At 32.0% G+C, this 22610-nt stretch overlaps 1 protein-coding gene and 1 non-coding gene across 2 annotated transcripts; one reads left to right on the top strand and one right to left on the bottom strand.

Moving 5' to 3' along the window:
* Positions 1 to 1579: 1579 nt before the first annotated feature.
* Positions 1580 to 3274, top strand: LOC126717781 (probable transmembrane ascorbate ferrireductase 3). Its single transcript, XM_050419672.1, has 4 exons — positions 1580 to 1914; positions 2014 to 2062; positions 2398 to 2597; positions 2761 to 3274. The coding sequence occupies exons 1-4, from the start codon at positions 1759 to 1761 to the stop codon at positions 3037 to 3039; spliced, it is 684 nt and encodes a 227-aa protein (XP_050275629.1). The 5' UTR covers positions 1580 to 1758; the 3' UTR covers positions 3040 to 3274.
* A 17402-nt stretch (positions 3275 to 20676) lies between these two features.
* On the bottom strand, positions 20677 to 20748 carry TRNAM-CAU (transfer RNA methionine (anticodon CAU)). The gene has a single exon. It is a non-coding gene; the product is annotated as a tRNA-Met (tRNA).
* Between the last annotated feature and the right edge of the window lie 1862 nt (positions 20749 to 22610).

The raw sequence follows: 22610 nt of genomic DNA, 5'->3' as shown, positions 1-22610 counted from the left end.
TTAAACCAATGAATTGGATTTTGAATTTAATATGGGCCAAGTTTTTTTTTTTTTTTGAAACTAATCCTCTAGAGTTTCTAGAGATTCTAGGGAATTGAGGAGACTAATGTGTGAAAGACTTGACTTTGACTTTTGAAAGTGATTGTTTTAGTGGATTGTGATAAGGTGGCAAAATCTTAGCCTTTTATTGTAAAAGGAATGTGAAGATTAAAGAATTTTACATGGTAAAGCATCTTAAGAACTCCAAAGGATGTTGTTCCTAGCTAGACTTGGAGAAATTATAAAGTTCTTATGGTGGAAAAGTGATGTGGTCTACTATTCTAGTAAAAGACTCCCATTTGTTTAAAATTGTGGAGTTTTAAATAAAAATTAAATACTGACTCAACAATTTTAAATAGATGAGAATCTTTTACTGGAATGATGGATAGATGACGTGGTCCACCATAAGGACTATATAATTTCTCTTAGATTTGTGTCCAAAAGTAACACATAATTAAATAGGAGCAAGATTTAGTTACAATATTTAAATACTGTTTTTTAGGTTTCTTTCTTAAAATTTTGTTATGTAGATTTTTTCTTATAAAGTGGAAGTGTATTTTTTAATTAAGTAACCATATGGCTGAATCTTAAGAATGGAACCTAAGGAATAGCACTTAAGGTATTGTACTTAAGTTTTGTCCATTAAATAGACACTTACATTTTTGGCTTTTTGCATAGATTCAAAATTTGAGTTTTGTCATAGAAATTTTTTTTTTCCCTTTGGGATATGCTTTCATAAATGAATATTTTTGTTAATGTAATGGAATTACAAAAAATATTAATGATCTTCCATATGAGCTAAACAATCAATAATAGTATTTATTTATTTATTTATTTGCTTATTTTAAGGTTGCAACCAAATATAAGAAAACATAAGAAAATAAGTAAGTTTTCTAGCAAACAAGTCATTTTCAACAAAGCCTCTTATTCCCATAAAAAAAAAAAAAAAAATGAAACGTAAAGCAGTGATACTTGTATTTTAACATGGTGTGAAGTATTAATTTGTTTGCCTAGGATTCTTTGGTTATCAGCGTGAATAGGTGATACTTTAACCTGCTCTTAATCCAATTATAATTCCTTTTTTCCTATCTTTTTCTTTTCCCCTGATTCCTTTTGTTTTAAAAAAAAATATTCATACTTTTTGCAATCTGTTGGGACATGTTGTCTTCTAAAGTCTTTCATAACAACAAATACATGCCTTACAATTAAGTACTAATTAACATTTTTGTTCATTCTTACAATCAAATAAATTCTCCCACCTCTTGAATTGCTATGCTCTGAATGGCATAAACAAATCAAAATTGATCTTAACTACTATCTGAGCTTTCGCGTGCACACTTTAACTTTTATGTAAGGTGAATCACTTTAGTGTAGGCCATCAAGAACTAATGATTGGAGGTCTCTGATTCTTTCTTGTAGAATTAACGTTCGTTATGCAAGTAAAAGAGAATAAGTCCTTTGGTACAACTGGGGCTGTTTCATTTTGTTGGTGCTTTGCTAAAGCACAAAGTTTCCTCAATATTCAAGATACCAAACCCAACAAGTAATCCCAAGAACAATGTATTTACCATTTACTCTTTAAGCTTTAGGGAAGAGATTTCTATAAGAACTCACTCAACAAATACTGTCAGAACCATAGGCATTCAAATTTAAACACAATTTCATTTTTAAGAAACAAAAATCTTCTTTTGCTTGACACCCATCTAGCTCCCTCCTGCCATGGACAGCAGATCAGAATACTATAGCGCAGCCTCTCGTTTAACTTATGTGGCACACTTTTTTGGCCTTACGGCTTTAATTCTCATTCTTATTTGGTTGTTGCATTATCGGGGGGGCCTGAATTATGAATCTAACAATCCAGACCTAGTATTCAATGTAAAACAATTACTTACAATTTGCTTATTTTAACAATGTTCATTCTGGTTCATGGTATAATTATGAGGGAAATCTTGAAATCTTTTTCTTTTTTGGCAGGTTCACCCATTTCTTATGTTCTTTAGTTTGATTTTTCTTGGTGGCGAAGGTATATATTTTAGCTTTCTCAATGTTTTTTATTTGAGAAAAAAAAAATCATAGAAAATGCTTAAAATTGCAAACTTAGAATCTAGCGTTATCTGAAATAGAAATTGCTAGTTTTTGTAAAATATAAATTTCTTTTTATTTAGTTTGGAGCCTTTGGAGATCAGAAAAACTCTATTGATTTAATTGAACTTGCTAATTTTTATCATTGGTTCATGTTAGAATTATGAATAAATAATTAAATTCATAATTTTCTAACAGTTCAAACTTTCGGAACAATCAATATATAATTTACACTATATTCTGTTAACACTAACTTGAGTTTGGTGTTCTGAGCAGCAATGATGGCATACAAAACAGTACGTGCAACTCATCCGGTTAAGAAATCAGTTCACATGCTAGTTCACCTGCTTGCTATAGTTCTTGCCATTGTTGGGATATGCGCTGCTTTCAAGTACCATGACATGATATACAAGGAAGATGTGTATAGCTTGCATTCATGGATTGGCATAACAACTATCTGCATGTATTGTTTGCAGGTAACAACCCAAGTTTTACCTATAACTGTGTTTAAACATGAAAAACTTGGGACAAAATCATCCAAAGAACAAAAAAGAATCATCCCAAGTTTCCAAACTTTCATTTGTATATCAAAAAAACAAAAGAAGTCTCACACATTTGTCGATGATCTTTGTTTTGCAGTGGGTGTTTGGTTTCTTTACATTCATGTTTCCAAGAGCTTCAGGGCCAACAAGAAATAAATTTTTGCCATGGCATTTGTGTGGGGGAAGGGCACTCTTATACATGGCAATATGCGCAGCTCTCACAGGGCTGTTGGAGAAGTCTACTTTCCTGCAGCTCTCGCCGCATCAACATGAATCGCGTTTGCTCAACTTTACTGGACTGGCCATTCTATTCTTTGGCATCTTTGTTGATCTCTCGGTTGCTCTTGGTTATTATACTCTTTATACTGTATATTAGCGTGATTTCTATGTTTTCTTTCTTTCAATCGTCTCAAGTTAATTTGATTGCTGTCATAATACCTATATTATTATTAGTTTTGTAATTAAGTTGTCCCACGAGGACCGGTGTGTGTTGATTGTTTGAATGGCTTGCCATTTACCCCTATTAAATATTTTTGGATTCACAAAAATTCTCATGGCTTAATGATTCAACTCTGTTTCACTTGAATTCAAAGAGTTTATTTCATAATTAAGATTTTTGGTTGGCCCATTCTTATTGTTAAGACTATATTTTTTGAATCTAATGATATACAAACTGTTGAGGGCCATTTGTGGAAGCCCAGGCAGGCAGAAAAGCCCAATAATGAGGGCTACAAAGAATTGACAAGATAAATAGCAAAAAACCCATTAGGCCCAAGCAGCAGGAATAATAGATCACAGGCCCAACAAATAAATAAATGGGTCTTGAAGAGGCAAGCGAGCTCAAAGAAGCCAGAAAAGAGAAAGAAATAGCATCCCATGGGCAGTGTATGAGGTAGAAAAGTGAGAAAGGGCCACCGCAGGCCCAAGGCAATGCAAACTAAGAGAGTAAGGGGTTTATGGCAGGCCCATGAACCCCAAAGATAAGAATAAGGTTATTGGGCCGAGAAAGCCCAATGAAGTTAGTAAAAAGCCCATAGGAGTGTGGAATTAGCAAACGGGTCGAGGAAACCCAAAGAAAGTAATCGGGCCGTGGATGCCCAAAGGAAAGTCCAAAGGGACATGGGAGCCCATGAGTAAAAGTAAAACAGTGCCCATAACAGGCCACTGAAAAAAGGGATGAACGGCTGGCACAAAAGAGATACAGCAGGATTAAATTATTACGGCAGGAATAATAGTTCAACGTTGCAGGAAATAAAGAAAATCAAGAGTGGGTCAAAGAAATGTAAAGCCCATCATCATACAAAGCCCAGCTCTTAAATGGAGCGGGAAACCAAAGAAAGGTCCACATGAAAGGTCAGAAAACACAGACGGAGAGTCTCTAGATCACGGCAGACACATGAGCAGCAGGCAGACTCTTGGACATATCTGAAAGGGAAGCACGCGCAAGATCTAGGCACCACCAGCCTGTACCCAGCATATATAGGACATGGTGGGGCCATGGGCCAGAGGTAAGAGGTAAGCGGGGTATGGTTTGGTGGTGGGGAGAGGGGAAAAGATCTATTTTGCGCCTCCTGCTCAAGCCCTTTTGGGAGGTACGTCTTGCTGGGATGACAGACCACCCAAAAGAGGCAAGTTTGAGGGGGAGCCGTTGGGTGCATGCCTTAAGAGTAGAGAGAGAAAACATTTATACCGTGGCAAGAAAGAGGTGCTACGGTAGACGGAGAAATGAAACCTGCCTCTATCTGGCAAGAGTGAGTGGCACACACCTCTGGTGGTCGGCAAGTACGCCCAGACCAGACAAAAGCGGTTAAGGGGCAAAATGATAAAACCTTGGTCACGGCAAGCACTATAAAGAGGCCCTTGCCGTGCCCTGAAAAAGGGGTCGAAAAATAGAGCATTTTTACGGAGTGAAAAGAAAAAAACAGAGTAAGAAGAAAAGAAAAAAGATAAGAAAAAAAAACAGAGAAGAAAAGAGAGGAAACTAAAGAAAAAAGAGAGATAGTTCAATGGGCATGCACCAGTAGATCGGTTTCCCTCTCTCCCCCTTCAAATCCTCCTCTCTTCCAAAACGTAAACAAGGACTCCTTTTTTGGGCAATAACCATTCAGGTCCGACTCCCTCAAAGCCATTAATCCCCACGGCAGGATCCTTTTCTGGGAGATTATTTGCATTGAGAAGAGGCGTTTTCCCCTCTTTGGCTTTGCTTCGACAGACTAAGTTTAAAACTTGATTTATGCCCATTTGATTAGCTCGTATTATTTTCTTCATTTTTTCTGTGATTGACATTATCATGACTGTAATCATGTTTTATAAGTAGGGATTACATAGCCATTTGTTTAAATAGTCAAGAATATTCTTTTTTATTATTATTATTATATCTGTCTGTCGTAACTCGTCTGCAACAGTTCTGCTTACCGTAAGTTTACTTTTGGCAGACAAGGTATAAGTTTGTGCACAAACCGGCCCAAGTTGAGTTACAATTGGACCGGCTCTAACTCCCTTACTCAGAAATATTCGGGCCCATTACCGCAAGAGGCAGCCCAACCCATTACCGCAGAAGGCAGCCCAAGCCTAATACACCATACACAAAAAAGGCCCCTACACAAACCAAAACATTATTTAAAAATTAAAATGATGTGTCAATACTCAATAGATACACATTTAAATTTATAATATTTAATATGAACTAAAAAATGGCTACATCATTTTGATGCTTTATTTTTTTGTTGAGAAAATTCGTTTTGATGCTTAAGGGACATTTTTCTTTAGGATCCAATAATAGCCTCTTATAAGTGGTGTAGAGTGAACCTTCACCAAAGTATAGTACGAAGCATTAATTGAAAATTTTCTTTTAGCCAATTATTGATATATGGCTCAAATTTGGTTAGGGCTATCCAAACCCAACTGACATCTAATGGAATCGTTCGACTTGGAGCCATCCAAATTGGAACTGACTCATTTCAAGCAAACACAGGTGGTCGACAACGGGCCTTTGGCTTCAATTACTGATGTTGACGGGTCAAGTGGCAGGTTTCCATCTCCAAAACCTGAGCCACTTGATTCGACTGACAAACTGCTAAAAAAATGGCGAGTCTCCATCTTCAAAACCCAAGCCACTTAATCCAACCGACAAACCCCTGAAAGAAAATTGGATCTCAGATCCACTAAAATCCAACGACGACATGGTGGTTTTAGCTTAGATTCAACGAAGATCTAGTGATTTTTGCTTAAATTTGATGATTAATTTTCAGTTTTTTGTTAAATTTTTATTATTGAACAATGATATTTAATTCTCTATATGAAATTAACTTTAGTTTGGTTAGTATTGATTCAAAAATTATTTTTTTAATGCCAAAGGCCTTGTAGTTGAATTGGCACATTTCCATGCACAAAGTGCTTGGGGGTTTGGGGGGAAAGGGTTCGAGCTGCGGGGTTAGCAGCATGTTGTAATTATTTCTAAAAAAAAAATTATTTTTTTAATTAATCAAATTGACCTTAGTTTTGTTAGTATTAAATAAATTTATTTAATTAAAATTTAAATACATACCACATTAGACATTATTGCCTTTAGGCCCCTAATAGAGCCGGCCTTGCTTAATTCCAACGGAAAATTACATCATCATAATGCAAGAAATTATAATAAAACATGCGCAAATTAAGCTAAAGTCAAAAACTCCAACTTCATGGCATTGGCTATTAAGGACGGAGCCAGGATTTGGAGATTGGGGGATGGCTCTGCTCCTAGTTGTGTGTGACACATTTCCATGCACAAAGTGCTTGGGGGTTTGGGGGGAAAGGGTTCGAGCTGCGGGGTTAGCAGCATGTTGTAATTATTTCTAAAAAAAAAATTATTTTTTTAATTAATCAAATTGACCTTAGTTTTGTTAGTATTAAATAAATTTATTTAATTAAAATTTAAATACATACCACATTAGACATTATTGCCTTTAGGCCCCTAATAGAGCCGGCCTTGCTTAATTCCAACGGAAAATTACATCATCATAATGCAAGAAATTATAATAAAACATGCGCAAATTAAGCTAAAGTCAAAAACTCCAACTTCATGGCATTGGCTATTAAGGACGGAGCCAGGATTTGGAGATTGGGGGATGGCTCTGCTCCTAGTTGTGTGTGACAGCTCTGTTGCTGCTTAGCCCATTATTTATTTATTTTTAATGCTTGTGTCTACTATTGGATAATTTCAAAATTATTATGTCTAAACTTTTTTAAAGAGCTGAGTTGTTTATATTTGTGCCTACTACTGGATAATGACAAAATTATTTAGTTTAAACTTTTTTAAAGAGTTGGGTTGTTTATTTTGGGTGAAATTGATTTATTGGGCTTAATTTTTAATTTTTATTATTTTATCTTTGCTATTGATAATTTTTGTTGTCAGGCTAATTTTTTGGAGTTTGTATATTTTGTTTTAAATTTTAGATCTATAAATTTTTTAGGGATAATAACACTCACCTTCCTTAAGGTTTGAAGAAATTACACTTCACCCCAAACTTGAAAGGAAAAACACTTTCCCCCATTGACATCTGATTGACCAAATTTTGTTAAATTAATATTAAAAATGTTATTTACTAAACTGTCCTTAGCTTAAAGGCAAGTTTCAAGAATTATCCTCAGTTTCAAAATTAAAATTCATTGTATTTAATTATTAACTAAAGTGTATTTTAAAATATTAAATATGATTTTTTTTCTTTTTTTAATGAGTTATGGAGAGATTTGCCATTGCAAATGTTTTATTCTTTGATAAATTTTGCATTTTTATTCTAAATTTATCAGTTATTTTTTATTAACCACGTTAAACTTTTGTAAAGAAATTCTTATAGAAACTTAGAATATTTCGTTACTTATACAAACAAAAGGGGGAGAGTATTAATTTTTTTTAAACCTCAAGGGAGGAGAATGTCTTTCCATTTAGGTTTAGAGTTGAGTGTAATTTCCTCAAATTTCAAGAAAGGAGAGTGTAATTACCTTAATTTTTTATGGCCTTTAAAACAAGAAATATGCTAGAGTTACAAATTTTATTATTATTTATAAATAGCTAATGTGGTGAGTGGTTATTGATAAGTAAAAAAATAATGTAAATAGTAGGCACAGATGTGAACCAATAAGAATTTGCTACCTCAATAGTTTTTTAAAAATTTTGTAGAAAAGTTTGTGGTTATAGTATTTTTTTTTTTTTTTTTTTTTGATTACTCTTAAAGAAATCAATGGTATTGTTATGGGGGACAAAGTGTAATTTTATAGAACAAAAATTACTAAAATTAGGACTAGCGAATGAGTGGCTCTATCCTTGTTGGCTAGTACTTACTTTTCCAATGAGTGGCTCTGTCCTGTTGGCTAGAACCTGCTTTTCCCTACGTAGGGACCTCTCATGGTCATGGAGTCCAAGTTACTTCACTTCATGTATTGCGCCTTGCAACTTTAATTTTTTCTACCCATATGGGACTTGTGCCCCAAGGATCTCACTTCATGAGGTGGGCTTAATTTGCGGCTCATGTTTTTCTGTACTTCACAGATTAGGGTTCATGACACATATTCCTTTTCCTCTCTTCGTCGGATGCTTCCCCAATAATTCCCATATTTACACAAAATAAACTTTGGATGGGATCAGAGTTGGCCCACCCATTAGGCCAATTAGGTAATTGCATAAGACCCCAAGTAAAAAAAATACCTTCAAATTTTAACCAATTGAACTCCAAATATTAGTCTATAGATTAAAAATATTTTTTTATTTAAAAAAAGAAAAAGAAAAAAGAAAACAGAAAGAAGAAAGAAGAAAATAAATTTATTACAAATTTTACTGTATGAAACACTTAAACATAAAAATTGACATGGCAATGAATGGGATTGATGAACTTCAATCATCTAATAAATTCATATTTAAGTTATTTTATTGTTATTAGTAACACACTGATTTATAAGTTTTATATAATAAAATTTGTATTATTCATAACACAACCCGATCACACCACAGCCCAAGCCAAAATGGACAACAACACCACTGAACAAATACAAGATAAATTATGATGGAGCGATCTCAAATGCAGACAACAAAGTAGGGGTTGGAGTGGTTGTTCATGACTGCAATGGTGAGGTAATGACATCCTTAATTCAGCAATTGGAGCAGGCATACCAGCCCGTGGAAGTGGAAGCAATTGTTGCGTGCAGAACAGTGGAGTTTGGCAGTGAGATTGGAGTGGATTGTGCTATTGTGGAGGGTGATTCAAAAGTGATAGTAGGCTTTGAGGAACAACGGCAATGGATTAATTCCCTTTGCACCACTGATAAATGATGTCTCTTTATGTTCGGGTTTGTTTTCAGAATTGTTATACTCTCACATTAGGAGAGATGGCAACAAAATTGCTCATAATTTAGTTAGGCTAGCTTTGAACACACCAAATTGTACCATGTGGATGGAGGATGTCCCATCTCGCAACTTACCTTTTGTTCGGGCTGATTTGGACGCGCTTTGATTTTATTTAATGAACGTCTTCTTTCTCACAAAAAAAAAAAAAAAAAAAAAAAAACCTTTATAAAAATTTCTCTTCTTGGGTTGTGCTCATGGATTGTTTTCTCCAACAAATATAAACGAAAAGTTGTAGTACTTGGAAACATATACTATATAGTACTGTAGTACATGTTTATATATAAATTAATTAATTAAAAAGAAGAGGCTATAGGTGGCCCACCATCCACTCCATTTTTATTTTTTAAAATAAAATTTTATTGTTTGAATTTATTGGTTTATTTGATTAACAACAAAATTAAGTTTTGTGAAAAAGAAAACATCAAAAAATATTTAACTAATTTTCTTTTGCTGTATTATTTGATTGCTTAACCAAATAGCGTTTCTTTTAGTCATATTGTGTTCTTTTATCTAACTCATTGAGGAATTTAATAAATCCATCTTTATTTATACAAGTTGAGACTATTAAATAAATTTATGATTTTGTGAGGTTATAATAGTACATTTTATAAATCAATTGCTATTGCTCTATATATTATTTTTTTAAATCTAGTTATTATAATTTATAGATAGAATTTCTTTTAATTTTTAATTTTGCATCTTACAAAGCAAGAAGAATATAATTCAATTAAAAAAATATTATTTAATTGGTATTTAAACAAAATATGTCCAATTTTAAGCTATTTGGCAAACTATTAGGGTCTTTTAGGCTACAAGATCATGAATTCCATCAACATCCTTTAAATCTCCAAAATTTTTGTGGGCATTAATTGGATAAATGAGGACTCACTTGTTTATTTTAATCTACGTATTTATCCTAGCTATGATTAAAACTTTTGGTACCAAAGTGATGCATGCTTTCTTAAGTTACTTTCCTTTCCTAATTGGTGTTTATAAAATGTGGACATTGTTGATGTGGTTGGGTTTCAAACACTTGAACCTTGTTGTGAGTCCCACATTGGTTATGAGTGTGTTCTTATTAGTGTTTTTTTCTTTTGATAATCGTGTTCTTATTTGTGTTTATAAACTATTGTGGACTCCCTTTGATATCTTAGGATATGGGGCCAATGTAGGCATGGTCATTATCTATATCACAAATGTGCAATCCACCAGTTTGTGGGCTTTTATATCCGTTTGTGATCGTTTATTTTTGCTCATTGGTCCTTAGGTTCTCTTCTAAGCTAGTATACTATTCTATTATTTTCTGACAAGTTAGAGGTTTATTTAACACACCATCATAACATTTTTTTCCATTATTTCTATTATTGCTTTCTCGATCAAATGACCCGAGTATGGTTTATCTTCCTCAAGTGTTCTTGCTCTCTCCCACATATTTCTCTCTACCTCAAAATATTTTCTTGATCAATTAAAAGGAAAGGCATTTGTTAGAAGGTTGTTCTTGATTTTTGTGTAAGGAAGTGAGTCAAACACAATAGTTTGATCTTGGGGAGTTGTTTGACTTGAGAACCGTTCATGTCGTGTTTTACTCTAGGTAGCATAAATCAACCTATAAGAATAATGCATTCACATAATTCTATAACTTTGTGAAATCGTTCCTAATATTGTGTTCTGGTTGTTATTTATAATTTGGATTAAATAATTATTTTAGAAGATTTTGTTTATTCACTTATATATTTTCAACCAAAAAAAAAAAAAAAATTAAAGATTCTCACTATCTTAAAAATGTAAAATTATAAGATTCTTATAATCGTGAAAGAATGTTTTAATTAAGAGCTTAATAAAATTTTAAAAGTTACAAGAAACCATTATATATAGATACCTATTGACAATAATCTCACATATAATATATATGTTCTGGAGATAAACACCTTGAAGAATTTTCTTAAATAATTAATAAAACATATAGAGACACACTTTAACTCAAAAGACCTAAATCTAATGGGTATGTGCTTAATTATATTATATCAATCACTCATTCTTCTCATTATTATTAAATGTTAGAAAGTTTCAAAAAAATGCAATAATTTAATTTCCAAATTGCTTTATTCTTAAAATTTCTATATATAAAAATAAAAATAAAATTAAAATTAAAAAAGAAAAGAAAAGAGAAGAAATTGATTCGGTGGTCATGGGCGCATTATGAGTTATAAATCCAAACGTTCCAGATTCAAAAAAAAAAACCCTAACTCTGAATTCATTCAAACTCATCCAATACACGGGTCTAAGCAGGTGGTTTGTGCATCTGGGATTTACTTGACATAAAAATAAAAATAAAAAGTTGTATTTCGTTAGACTTATACAAAAACTTGGCTTTGCTAAACAATTTTTTGGCCAAGAGTATGGTCACCCTATGGCTAAAAGTTGTGGCATTTGGCAAAGTTGGTGCCTTGTATTGGTTGGTGAGGAAGTGGTGTATTGATATTGAAAACGAATCAATGGAAATATATGTTTTAATAGTCAAATTTTATATTGGATTGGACATTGGAACACCTATTCCACGCGGTGCAATCAATGAATATACAATTGGTTTTGAAAGATCTGGTAAAACGAAAAGGCACATTTGCTTTGTATAATGTACTTTCGAAAACACTGCAAGACAACATTAGTGTAAGATCGATTTTCAGTTGGAGCTAACACCTATTCGTGGCATTGAATCATACAATATTACACCCATTTATGAAAGCAATGAGGTCTCTTGTTGAGACTAAATTTACAAGTGTCTCACTTCTCTCCATCAAGACACAAACTTAGAGATTCAGATAGGTGCAATGGCAACTACAAGTCGTAGCTACCAAGTCTCAGCAAACCCAGTCACAATATTTGCTCATGTGCTAGCCAAGCAGTGACAATCCTAGCTCTTGTTTGGATCCTACACTTTCGACGACAAAGCATCGATTTCAAATCCGACAGCAAGTGGATGATACTCAATGTCAGTTCGTAAACAATTCTTGTATGCACGTATATATATTCGATGAAATTATTAATATCTTGCTGAAAATTTGCTAGACTTCATTTTCCTTTTCCTTCCATTTACTGCAGGTGCATGTACTTCTAACTATAATTGGCCTTGTTTTAATTGGAGAAGGTAATCAATTTTTTTTTTTTTTTTTAATTATTGTGCAAAAAAAGATGGGAGGAAAAAGATTTTGACATCTCAATAAAAAAAAAATTAGGATAAAATGCAAAACCCACCTTCTCAGTTTCTTCAGAATTCATTTAGTTTTTTAATTTTGCTTTTATTCATTTCAATCCTTTAAATTTCAGATTTATTCAATTAAGACATTTCCGTCAATTTTTGTTAAAATTTTTTGAAAAAAAAATTGGAAAATACTTTTCAATCATTAATTGAATTTTTTTAATTTAAAAAATTTGAAGAAAAATAAAAAAAAAATTATAAAATTAACCACAACATATAACAAAATTTGATGGAAAAGTTTTAATTGAATAAATTTGAAACTTAGAAGACTAAAATGTATGAAAGCAAAGTTAGATGACTAAAGTAAATTTGGTGAAATAAAAAGGATAAGTTTTGCATTTTAGCCAAAAAATTATCAACAAAATTTTTAATTTCTTTTCTTTCCTTTTTTAGAATAATATTTTAGAAAATTATTTTTCTTCTACAACCTGAAAATCTGTCAAAATAAGCCCAAACTATGAGTTTTGAAAGTATGATAAAATTTGTATACCTTCTATGAAGTTAAAATTGTCACAAAGACTTTAGTGAGCTTTCTGGGAAGTTTCAAGCTTTCTTAACCCATTTTCAATTGAATCTACTTTAATTTTCAAATAATAAAATTTAGATACAGTCACTTAGATTTTATACATTATTCACATCAAATATGCTAACAAATTTAATTTTTAGCACTTCAAAAAGCTAATTTATTTTATTTTATTATTTTGAGAAACAAACACACACACACATACACACGGGAGAGGGAAATGCTAATTTATTTATTTTAATAGTTCATTTTATAATATACTCTACATTAAATATTCTATTTTTTACATGCAACTTATTAAAATAATATAAACAACACAACATATTAATTGTCAGCAATGACATGGCTGACATAACTGGTTAGACAGATCTCACATTGAATTTGGGTTGTCTCAATTTCGAACAAGAACGAAATTGTTTACATCAACCCAAAACTTGATACACCAATGGACTCATTAGTAGAGGTTAAGAAGTTTTGTACTTTAAAATGAAAAACATGACACTCACTTAGTAACAACTCACAAAATGAAACACGAAAGAGAGGATTTTTCGATTAAGGCTCTCTCAACAATAGTACAAGAAGTGCCTCTCACCCTGAAAATTGTGCATGGAAGGGTATTTATAGATAGGTATAGGTTTACTTTTAATAGGCGTTGAAGAAGAATTAGGATTGAAAATTTCATAACTTCATTCGATTTATGGTAATTAATCTTTTCCTAATTTTAATGATCGCTTGAGCAGGGCTTGAAGTTGGTCAAGCAAGTCTTCACAGAATCACAATCCCGTAGCCTTCAAACAATAATCTCATAACCTATTTTAACTAATTTGCAATTAATATTGTTAATATATATTTACCATACATGTACATGCGTAGCCCACTGAGAGTCTAATGCGCTAGGCATGTACGTGTATAGTAAATCATCTATATATCTATATATACTATAAATCAAAGCCTTCAACTATTTGTTGACTTTTTAAGAGTGTGTCATCTCAGCTTTGCAGCCTACACAAATTTACACCTTATTTTAATTTTTTAAAATTATTTAATTTGTTGAATAAAAACAACAAGGTTCACCTTTGAAAACCTGACTACATAATTTCCTTTTGACCAAAAAAGAAAAGAAAACCTGACTACATGTTTTGATACTTTATTTCTGAAAAAACCCCAAACTAAAAACTTGAGATCCGCACGACCACACGCATAAAAATTGAATACTTGGTCACCCTTGCGAATTGGACCTTTCTCACAAGCCATAGCTCCCACCATTCGGTCTTCCATGTTTCTCAATGATCTTGGTTCTGTTTTTTGAGATACTCTTGGTTTTCCTCTATCTTTTCTCTAAATTTAAGTTTTTGTTTTTGTCTTTCTTCAACCTTCTCAGTTTGTCTGCTAATTTTCACTAGGTTTCAATCTTTCTGTAGTTCTGTTTTCTTTTTTCTGTTGTCAAAATAAATGTTTTGGCAAATTGGGATTGGTCTCTCTTCAAAAGCATGCTCTTTTCATTGCTATTATGTTATCATTTGGGATTCCAACAAACATATGCACCAAGTGTTTGATAAAATGTGTGTAAGTAGACTCTCATGCTGTTAGTCTATATGGGCAACTTCTTTCTCTTTTTAGGTTGTATTTGAATTGTAGTGGTAAATATGAATTTTGATAGTTTATTTATATATATATATATATATATATATATAAAATAAAAAAATTCCCACCTTTTGAAGGGTGTGAAAGGAGGATGGGTAGTTTTTTTTTTTTTTTTTTTTTTTTTTTATGGGTTTTTCAGCTCTTTCATATTAGAGTTTATTGCCTTGATTTTAGCAATGTTCATGAATTTTATTGGGGGTAGGTTTGTCTATAAGTTTATAACATGACTGATAAAATTCTTCAATGAAGAAGTGGTACTGGTACACATATATAGATTAAAAATGATTTTTCCCTTCTTATTGGTGGATAACAAAATGAGAGAAAGAGAAGGAAAGAAAATCTTTTGGATTTCTTTTGTTAGTTTATTTGTATTTGAAGATTTGAAATCCTGTTGATAGTCACTTTTGCTATGAAATACCAAACATACTTCACCACTAATCTATCATTAACATATATGTGGTTTAATATATATACTTTGTTTATTTGGTTAGTTTTCAAAACCAAGATATTAGAGCTATTACAGAGGGGATAATGTTCCATTAAGGCCTGTGCTACTATGCAGAGTGTTGCCTTCGGATTTCATGGGTCATAGTTATGTGCCACTTCATATGCAGATTCACTTTGGTTTCCTTTATGTCTCCAAAACCAAACACAATAAAAACCCTAGAACCATCCCTAAACCAAATTCAACATTTTCTTTTTAAAAATTTTTGCTTCCAATTTGTTTACCGTGCTTTCTTTATTTTAAAAATTTCTTTCTTTTTTGGTTTTCAGGAAACATAGGTGTCTTCTCGTAAAAGCAACAGGGAGTCCTCCCTGCATTAATTTTGATATATATGTACCTCTCTTTTTCTTTTTTAGATTTTCATTTTGGAATTTTTTTTTCTCAAGTAATCCAATTTATTACTCTGTTAACACATTATTATTCTCAACTTTATTCCTATCATCTACGGGGGTTTTTGGTTTTAACTATCCCGTGCATCACATGGATTAGCGACTGGTATGCTATGTAATAAAAGTCAGACTTAGAAACTGTGGTTGTGTTAAGTGGTTACTCTCATTCATTAGTAAATTAATTATATATTTTTTGTTTTGATATTTTCTCAATTCAGGAATAATATTTAACAATAGTTTTAATTTAGATAAAACTTTATCATTTAAATTTTATTCAAACTAAAAGTTTATTATAAAAAAATTACTAAACTTAAATCACACACAACAACCCACGTTTTCTTTCTATATAAAAAAAAAAAAAAAAAAAAAAAAAAAAAAAACCCACATTTTGACTAAGTGATAAGATTTAACAATAATTTTAAAACAAATTTAAATTCTACTTAAACTAGAAGTTTATTATCAAAAATTTCTAAATTTAAATCCTGCACAACTCACTTTTTTTGTTTTGTTTTGTGTATTTTTTTTTTTTTTTTTGGCTTTCCCTCAAATTGCACGATTTTACAATAATTTAAAACATATTTAAATTCTATTCAAACTAAAAGTCTATTATGAAAAATTTCTAAACTTAAATCTCACACAACCCAAGTTTTTGTTTTTATTTTTTCCCTTAAGTTGCATCTTATTAAATTAATATTTTATTAGGATACTAAGTTACAAAGCTCTTGATTAAGGGATAAGATTTAACATTAATTTAATTTATATAAAGCTTTGTCATCTAAGTTTTAGAAATTTAAGTTCTACTCTAACTAAAAATCTATTATAAAAAATTTCAGAACTTTTATATTTATATATATATATATATATATAGTTATGACTTTTTTTATACAAGCCCTCTTAACCAAGAACCATCTCTATAATTAAAAAAGCAAAACAATGGACACCCATTTTAATTCTTGGTTCTTTTATGTAAGGTTTTTTTTTTTTTTTTTTTTAATTTTTAATTTATATTCTCAATTTTTGAATCTTTTGTGTACGTTTTGATTTTCAGTTTTTGGTTATTGTATTTAATTTGTGATTGTGTTGATTTTTTCAATCAGACTATCACTAGGAAAAATGGGTATCGAGGAACTATTTTGTTTATTATTATTTGTGCTAGCTAGGGCATAGATTAAACATAACCCAAATAGGAATGATTTTACCTATTCCATATCTCATATTAAGAAATTAACACAAAGTATAAAGAGAATTTTAACATATAAAAATAGACAAACAATGACAAAGTCTAAATTCTAAACAATCAAAGCTTAAAGTAATTATTTTATTAAAATTATTTACTTATTTTATAATTTATTATTACTATTTATTTAATAATTTAGTTTTAATTATTTAAAAAATTTTGAGCTTATATATGAATCTTCATCAAGCCGTGCATTGCATAGGAATAATACTAATATATACATTAACAAATATAACCCTTGCTAAAGCAAATTTTAATGTGGGAATTTGCCAACAAGGACCTAAATCCTCACATGAAGTGTGTTTTCCTACTATTATTTGTAAGATTGCATCATGTCTATTTCTATCTAGTTCATTGGGAAAGTAGGTCGGGATAAAAAAGTGAAAGGATAAAAAAGATTTAATTTTCTATTTTTTTGTTTGGTTGGGAATGAAAAAGTGGAGGGTTGGAAAAAGTTAGTTTATATGAATTTACTCATATACCCTTGTCAAAAAATGATGCTCAATTAAAATAAAAAAGTGACAAGAAAAAAAAAAAGAAAAAAGCAAACACCCAAATTTATTATTAAAAAAATCATGTCTAGTTAAACAAAAAAGAAAAAAAAAAAAAAAGCACCACACCAAGGCCCCAAAAAATCAAAAGAAAAAAGGGGGAAAGAAAAGAGGCAACATCCCAAGAAAGTAATAATAATAATAATAAAAATAATAATAATAGAAAAGAAGAGGCAAACGCTTAGTAGAGCAAAAGCTTAAAATAAAAGGTGAAGAGGGGAGGGGTGGGGGCAATTGGATAAAACCCATGTGCGATGCACATAGGCAATTTTGTCATTTATCCCTCAAATTTCCCCCTACCCAGTTTTCTCCCCATTTTGGGGAGAAAACTTTTTAGTGGGTCCGAGAAAAAAACACCCGAGCTCCACCATCTTTTTCCCCTCTCCCCCTCCCAACCAAACATCCTCCAAAAAGTTTTCCTTCCTCATTTTTTATTTTATTTTATTTTATTTTATTTTATTTTATTTTTTCATTCTCCCTAAAATCCACTTTACCAAACACACCCTTAATCTTGAGAATAGCTTTATGGCTCCAAATGCAATTTTACTCTAATAAAAAATGGTTCATTTCCAGTGGCAGCTGTAGGAATTTTATTTAGGGTGGTCACTAAGAAATTTAAATTACCACAATGTTTTTCTTGATACCATTTTTTAAGGAAAAATGAAATTAGAAATTTTTTTTATTGAATAAGTTGAACAAGTTACAAATTTTATCTTTTTGTTTTATAATATGTTTTTTGTTGAATAATTTTTTCACTTGATGTTGTTTGGTCTTGTATTGTTTTTGTTTGGTTTGTGTTTGTTGTTATTTGGGCTAATATTTATTGTTGTTATTTAAGTTTAAAAAAAAAGGATTAAGAATTATGTTTGGGGGCATAATTAATTTTGGAGTAATACTACATCCACAACATTTTTATAATAAATCTTATGCAAAAAACTGTTATTAGTGTGTAAGAAAATAATATTAGTATTTGGCCCAAATTAGAATCAATAATAGCTTACCATATTAAATTTGTGGTGAAATTATTATGAAAATGTTGTGAATGTAATAGCACTACTCTTATTTTTGTTGAACCTAAATTTTTGTAATTCTCAAGTCAGAGTGTTCAAAATTTTTATTAGGGTAGTTATAATAGGTTAATTTAGCATATAATATTTTTTTGGCAAATGTATATGTACATTTCTTTGCAAGTCAGGTGGTCTGACTTGCATGTTAAGCCGCTACTGTTCATTTCCATGGGAAATCTATATTTTGAAAAAATGTAAACAGTAAATACACACTAATCTAAAATCATATGAAGCAGCTGTTATGGCAAACAAGACTGTCCAGGCAGGAAGAACGTCACGGGAACTTGTACACCTCACACTACATCTAATAGCTCTTCTGCTTGAAATTTTGGGAGTTTATGCGGCTTTCATGTTTAACCATGCCTTTAATGTTGAGGAAATGCTCACCTTACATTCCTGGCTGGGCATCATTACCATCTGCTCATTTGGTTTGCAGGTGTCGGGGACGTTTTTTTTTGTGTGCAACAAGGGCCAAGATTGCAGAGATGAGCCCAAAACTCCCCTTGGGTTCGTCAAATTCGTTAGTTATTTGGAGAGCCAAGCCCAAAATTCACAATGTGGGGTATACAAAGGCTAATGGTGCTTTATGGAAAAAGAAACCAACACAAAAATGAAAACATAAGAAAACGCAGAAACTGTATATTCATGAGTCAGAAATTTCAGCCCGCAGTCACACAGAGGAAGAAATTGAAGGAGGTCCCGAGCAAGAGAAGGAGAGTTCCTCTATCTCAATATTTTCACCCCCAACCCTTCAAAATCGTCCCTACACTAGGTAGCTGACTGGGCTTTTTGTGTCAAAGTTTTTGGGTTTTTTGTGTGAAAAACCTCCCCCTTTCTTGTGGGCTGGTGATGGATATTTATACCAAGCTTTAGGGGATGCTTGTGACCAGTTCTTAGGTGGGAGGAAGGCCTTGGACCTTTCAGATGCTATCTTTATGACTTGGTGTGTTATGTTTTATGCTTAGGGAAAGGTTTGGTTGCTTTTTGCATGATTTTGGAAAACAAAGTTGTTTCATCTTTATAGCTGCTGCCTCTGGTCTTTGTAGGCCTTGGGAGACTACATTTAGGTGGCTGAGTGGGCTAGGCTGCTCAGTCTTTTTCTTAGAGTCAGCTGCCTTGGTGTGGGAAAATGGAGCTGGGCTGAAAATCAGGGGCACAGTCACACAGAGCATGGAGTCAAATTTGGGGTGGAAATTTCTGACATTGGACCTCCTTGATGGGCCCTAGATGCCCCCAGTGTCCCTAGCCCATTTCGTGGCACACACAGGCTGGGCCTATGTAAAATATCCAATGGGAACTAACCCACACCCACCAAAACCATTCCTATTCAATTCTCCAACTATTCGCATGGGCTTGGGCCACGCAACAGAGCAGAATACACTGATAAAATACATTAGTCGGACCCGCTAAGCAATTGAGCTTAGTAATTCCGTCGAACTATAAAATTTGTCGCGAAAATGACCATTAACAGCAGGTATATCCCTTTTCATTTACTTGTACACCAAAGCTTCCTTGACAAACCTATTAATGTGTTTGGTTTTAGGCATTGTTTAGAATTTTATGATTTTACCAACTTCATTTGATATGATAAAAGTTGTGCACATTTCAAAATTTTGAACTACCTTTTCCTACCGAAATAATATTTGTTCCAGATTAACCAAACATATTGTTCATTAGGTTTCTTTTTCTGATCCTTGTTCTTTCTTTCTTTCATTGATAGTGGGTGTTTGCTTTCTTGAAGTATCGCTTCCCAAAAGCAGAAAATTTTGCAAGAGCAATGCTCCTTCCATGGCACGGATTTGTCAGCATGGTCATCTTCCTCTTGGCAATATGCCCTGCTGAAACAGTATTTGTTGAAATATTCATTTCCTTAGCTCTAGAGCGCAACCAAGAAGCACTTGTTCGGAACTTTACCGGGCCTCTAATCTTCCTATTTGCAGTCAGCGTTACCCTCAGTGTGATCCTTCCACGATCTGATTAATTATATTGAATAATTACGGTGAATATGTTACCATCTATTGTTGGTTTAGTGCTTTAATTCCATGAAAAACTTTTGTCTTGTTGAACACATCCTCCCATTAGGAAATAAATTATGTTTGAGGTTTGATGCAACATTCAAAAACATTGATACTCTGGTCTGTTGAACAGAAGAAGAATATGTTATATGTCAATATTGATCCAACATATTGGTTGAATATATGTCAATGGTGCTAGCTAGCCTTCCTTAAACATGACATTTTTATTTTTCTTATAAGACTTCCTAAAGCTGAAAAATAGGATGTAAAAATAGTAAAATCCAGCAAACTAACCCCTCAAAAAACCAAAGAGGGGTTAGATAGCTTTAATCCACCGTTTGATGGCTGGCTTTAATTTTGAATCAATTTCGGATTTGGATTTGGTCTTTTGGAGTTTGGAAATGGAAAAAAAGAGGGGTGTGGGGAAGCTTTTTTCTCTGGAAATATCAGAGCCAGGTTTCGATCCTGGGACCTGTGGGTTATGGGCCCACCACGCTTCCGCTGCGCCACTCTGATTAGTTGGTAATTGAATGGAAGTTTATATTCTTATTTAATGAATATAATATTTCATAGTATCAAGAACCAACTTTCCCTCGTAACTCTCTTAACTCTCCACGCCAAAACCTTCGATCCTTAGCAGGTGAAAAACCGAAGAGGCAAGCTTGAAAGTAGGCAAGAAAACTGAGAACCCAAGTAATTAACATTAATAAGCAACTGTAAATATCAATTTCTAAATAATATTTAGGAAGTTTTAAAAGAATTACCAAAGTCCTAAGAGAATTTTGGTTTTAGAGACACAAGTCCTAGGAAAAATCAATGAGTAATGTTACACAGAGAAAAGAGAAAAAAAATTACTATATTTCATTATTTTCCGCAATAGTTGTGTTAACAAAATTTTATTATTTCTTATTTTTAGACCCACAACTAACATCATATTTTTATCTATCACTAACAATCTACTACATTAGTCGAGTGTGAAATTATTTGTGTCTATAGATTTTCTTAAAATCAATTCCATTAGTTCAAAGTATGGGTTTCCATGGATTGGTTCGAATTAGGTTTATGCTCAACCCACACCCAATATGATCCCATTTAGCCAGCAGAGAACTAGACCCACCATTGACTAGTAAGGGAGGTCGGATTGAATTCTCGTTGGTTGCAATCGGATTTGTGTGAAACCGGTAATGGCAGAGAGAAGCAGAGCAACAACAGAAATCTCACCAGATCTGGTGAGATCTCACCAAATCTAGTGATGGAGCGGAGATCTTGTTAGATATGGTGGAATTTCTACCAAAGTTGATTGGGTTTGTTGCTGCAATTGGTAGATCTTTGTCGGATTTCATTGGAAACGTCACTAGACTTAGTAGAACTCATCAGATTTAAGAGTTTTCACATTCTAATTAGGTCAAGATGAGTCTTAGAGGAAGAGACTTGCTAGAGGCGATCTTTGAAGGCAAAGATCCGCCATTGATCACTAAAGTCATCAAATCGGGGGGGTGGGGAAAACATGTCTAGGCAAGTGGGTGGGTGGGTGGGTGGCTTGGACAATCTTAAAGTATATATTTTTTTTTCTAGTAACATTACTATATCTTATATTCCTTGTAAGTATAATAGAATTAAAGTCTAAAGAGTACTATATAAAATAATTTAAAATTTGAATCAAAATACTTTATAACTCAATTTGTATAATATAAAAATATATTTATTAAGTTTGACATATTGTACTGTAAAAACATATTTATTAAATTTGACATATTGTTCCAATATTCATAAAAACATTTTACATTTTTAAACTATTTTTAATCAACAATTATCTAGGTATTTAGGTACAAAACAAGTACAAAAATAAATTATAAGAAAAAATTTAAGCATTTTTATTTAAAATACAAATTATAAAGGGTAAGAACGAAAACACTTTTTTCCCATTATTATTTGAGAGAAAACCACATGTTCATTATAATTTTATAAATATAAAATTAATATAAGTAGTTTTTACATACAATTTATCACTAATGGGATTATAACTCTATTAAAATGAATATAAATAATGTTATACTTTCATGTGTGGGTTTCAGTTAGTTCAACTGCTAAAATCTTTGATGGTTGAATAAAAGATCTGAAATTCAATCCCCGTTTATACCAAAAATCAATTGGTATCTTGATTTGATAATAAAGAGCTACCATCAAGAGCGGACATCATAAGTTGAAACTCTTTCTCTTAAAAAAAAATGTAAAATTCATGTATTGTAAAAGTAATTTTGTTTTTAGATATATAATTTAAAAAATATATAAATAATCTTGTTTTCATGTAAAAATTATATACTATAAAAATAATTTTATTTATAGATAAATAAATTTTTATTAAGATTTAGGGTGTC

The sequence above is a fragment of the Quercus robur genome, chromosome 3, assembly GCF_932294415.1.
Source record: "Quercus robur chromosome 3, dhQueRobu3.1, whole genome shotgun sequence".
Lineage (NCBI taxonomy): Eukaryota > Viridiplantae > Streptophyta > Magnoliopsida > Fagales > Fagaceae > Quercus > Quercus robur.
This window is presented reverse-complemented; position numbering and strand designations above follow the sequence as displayed.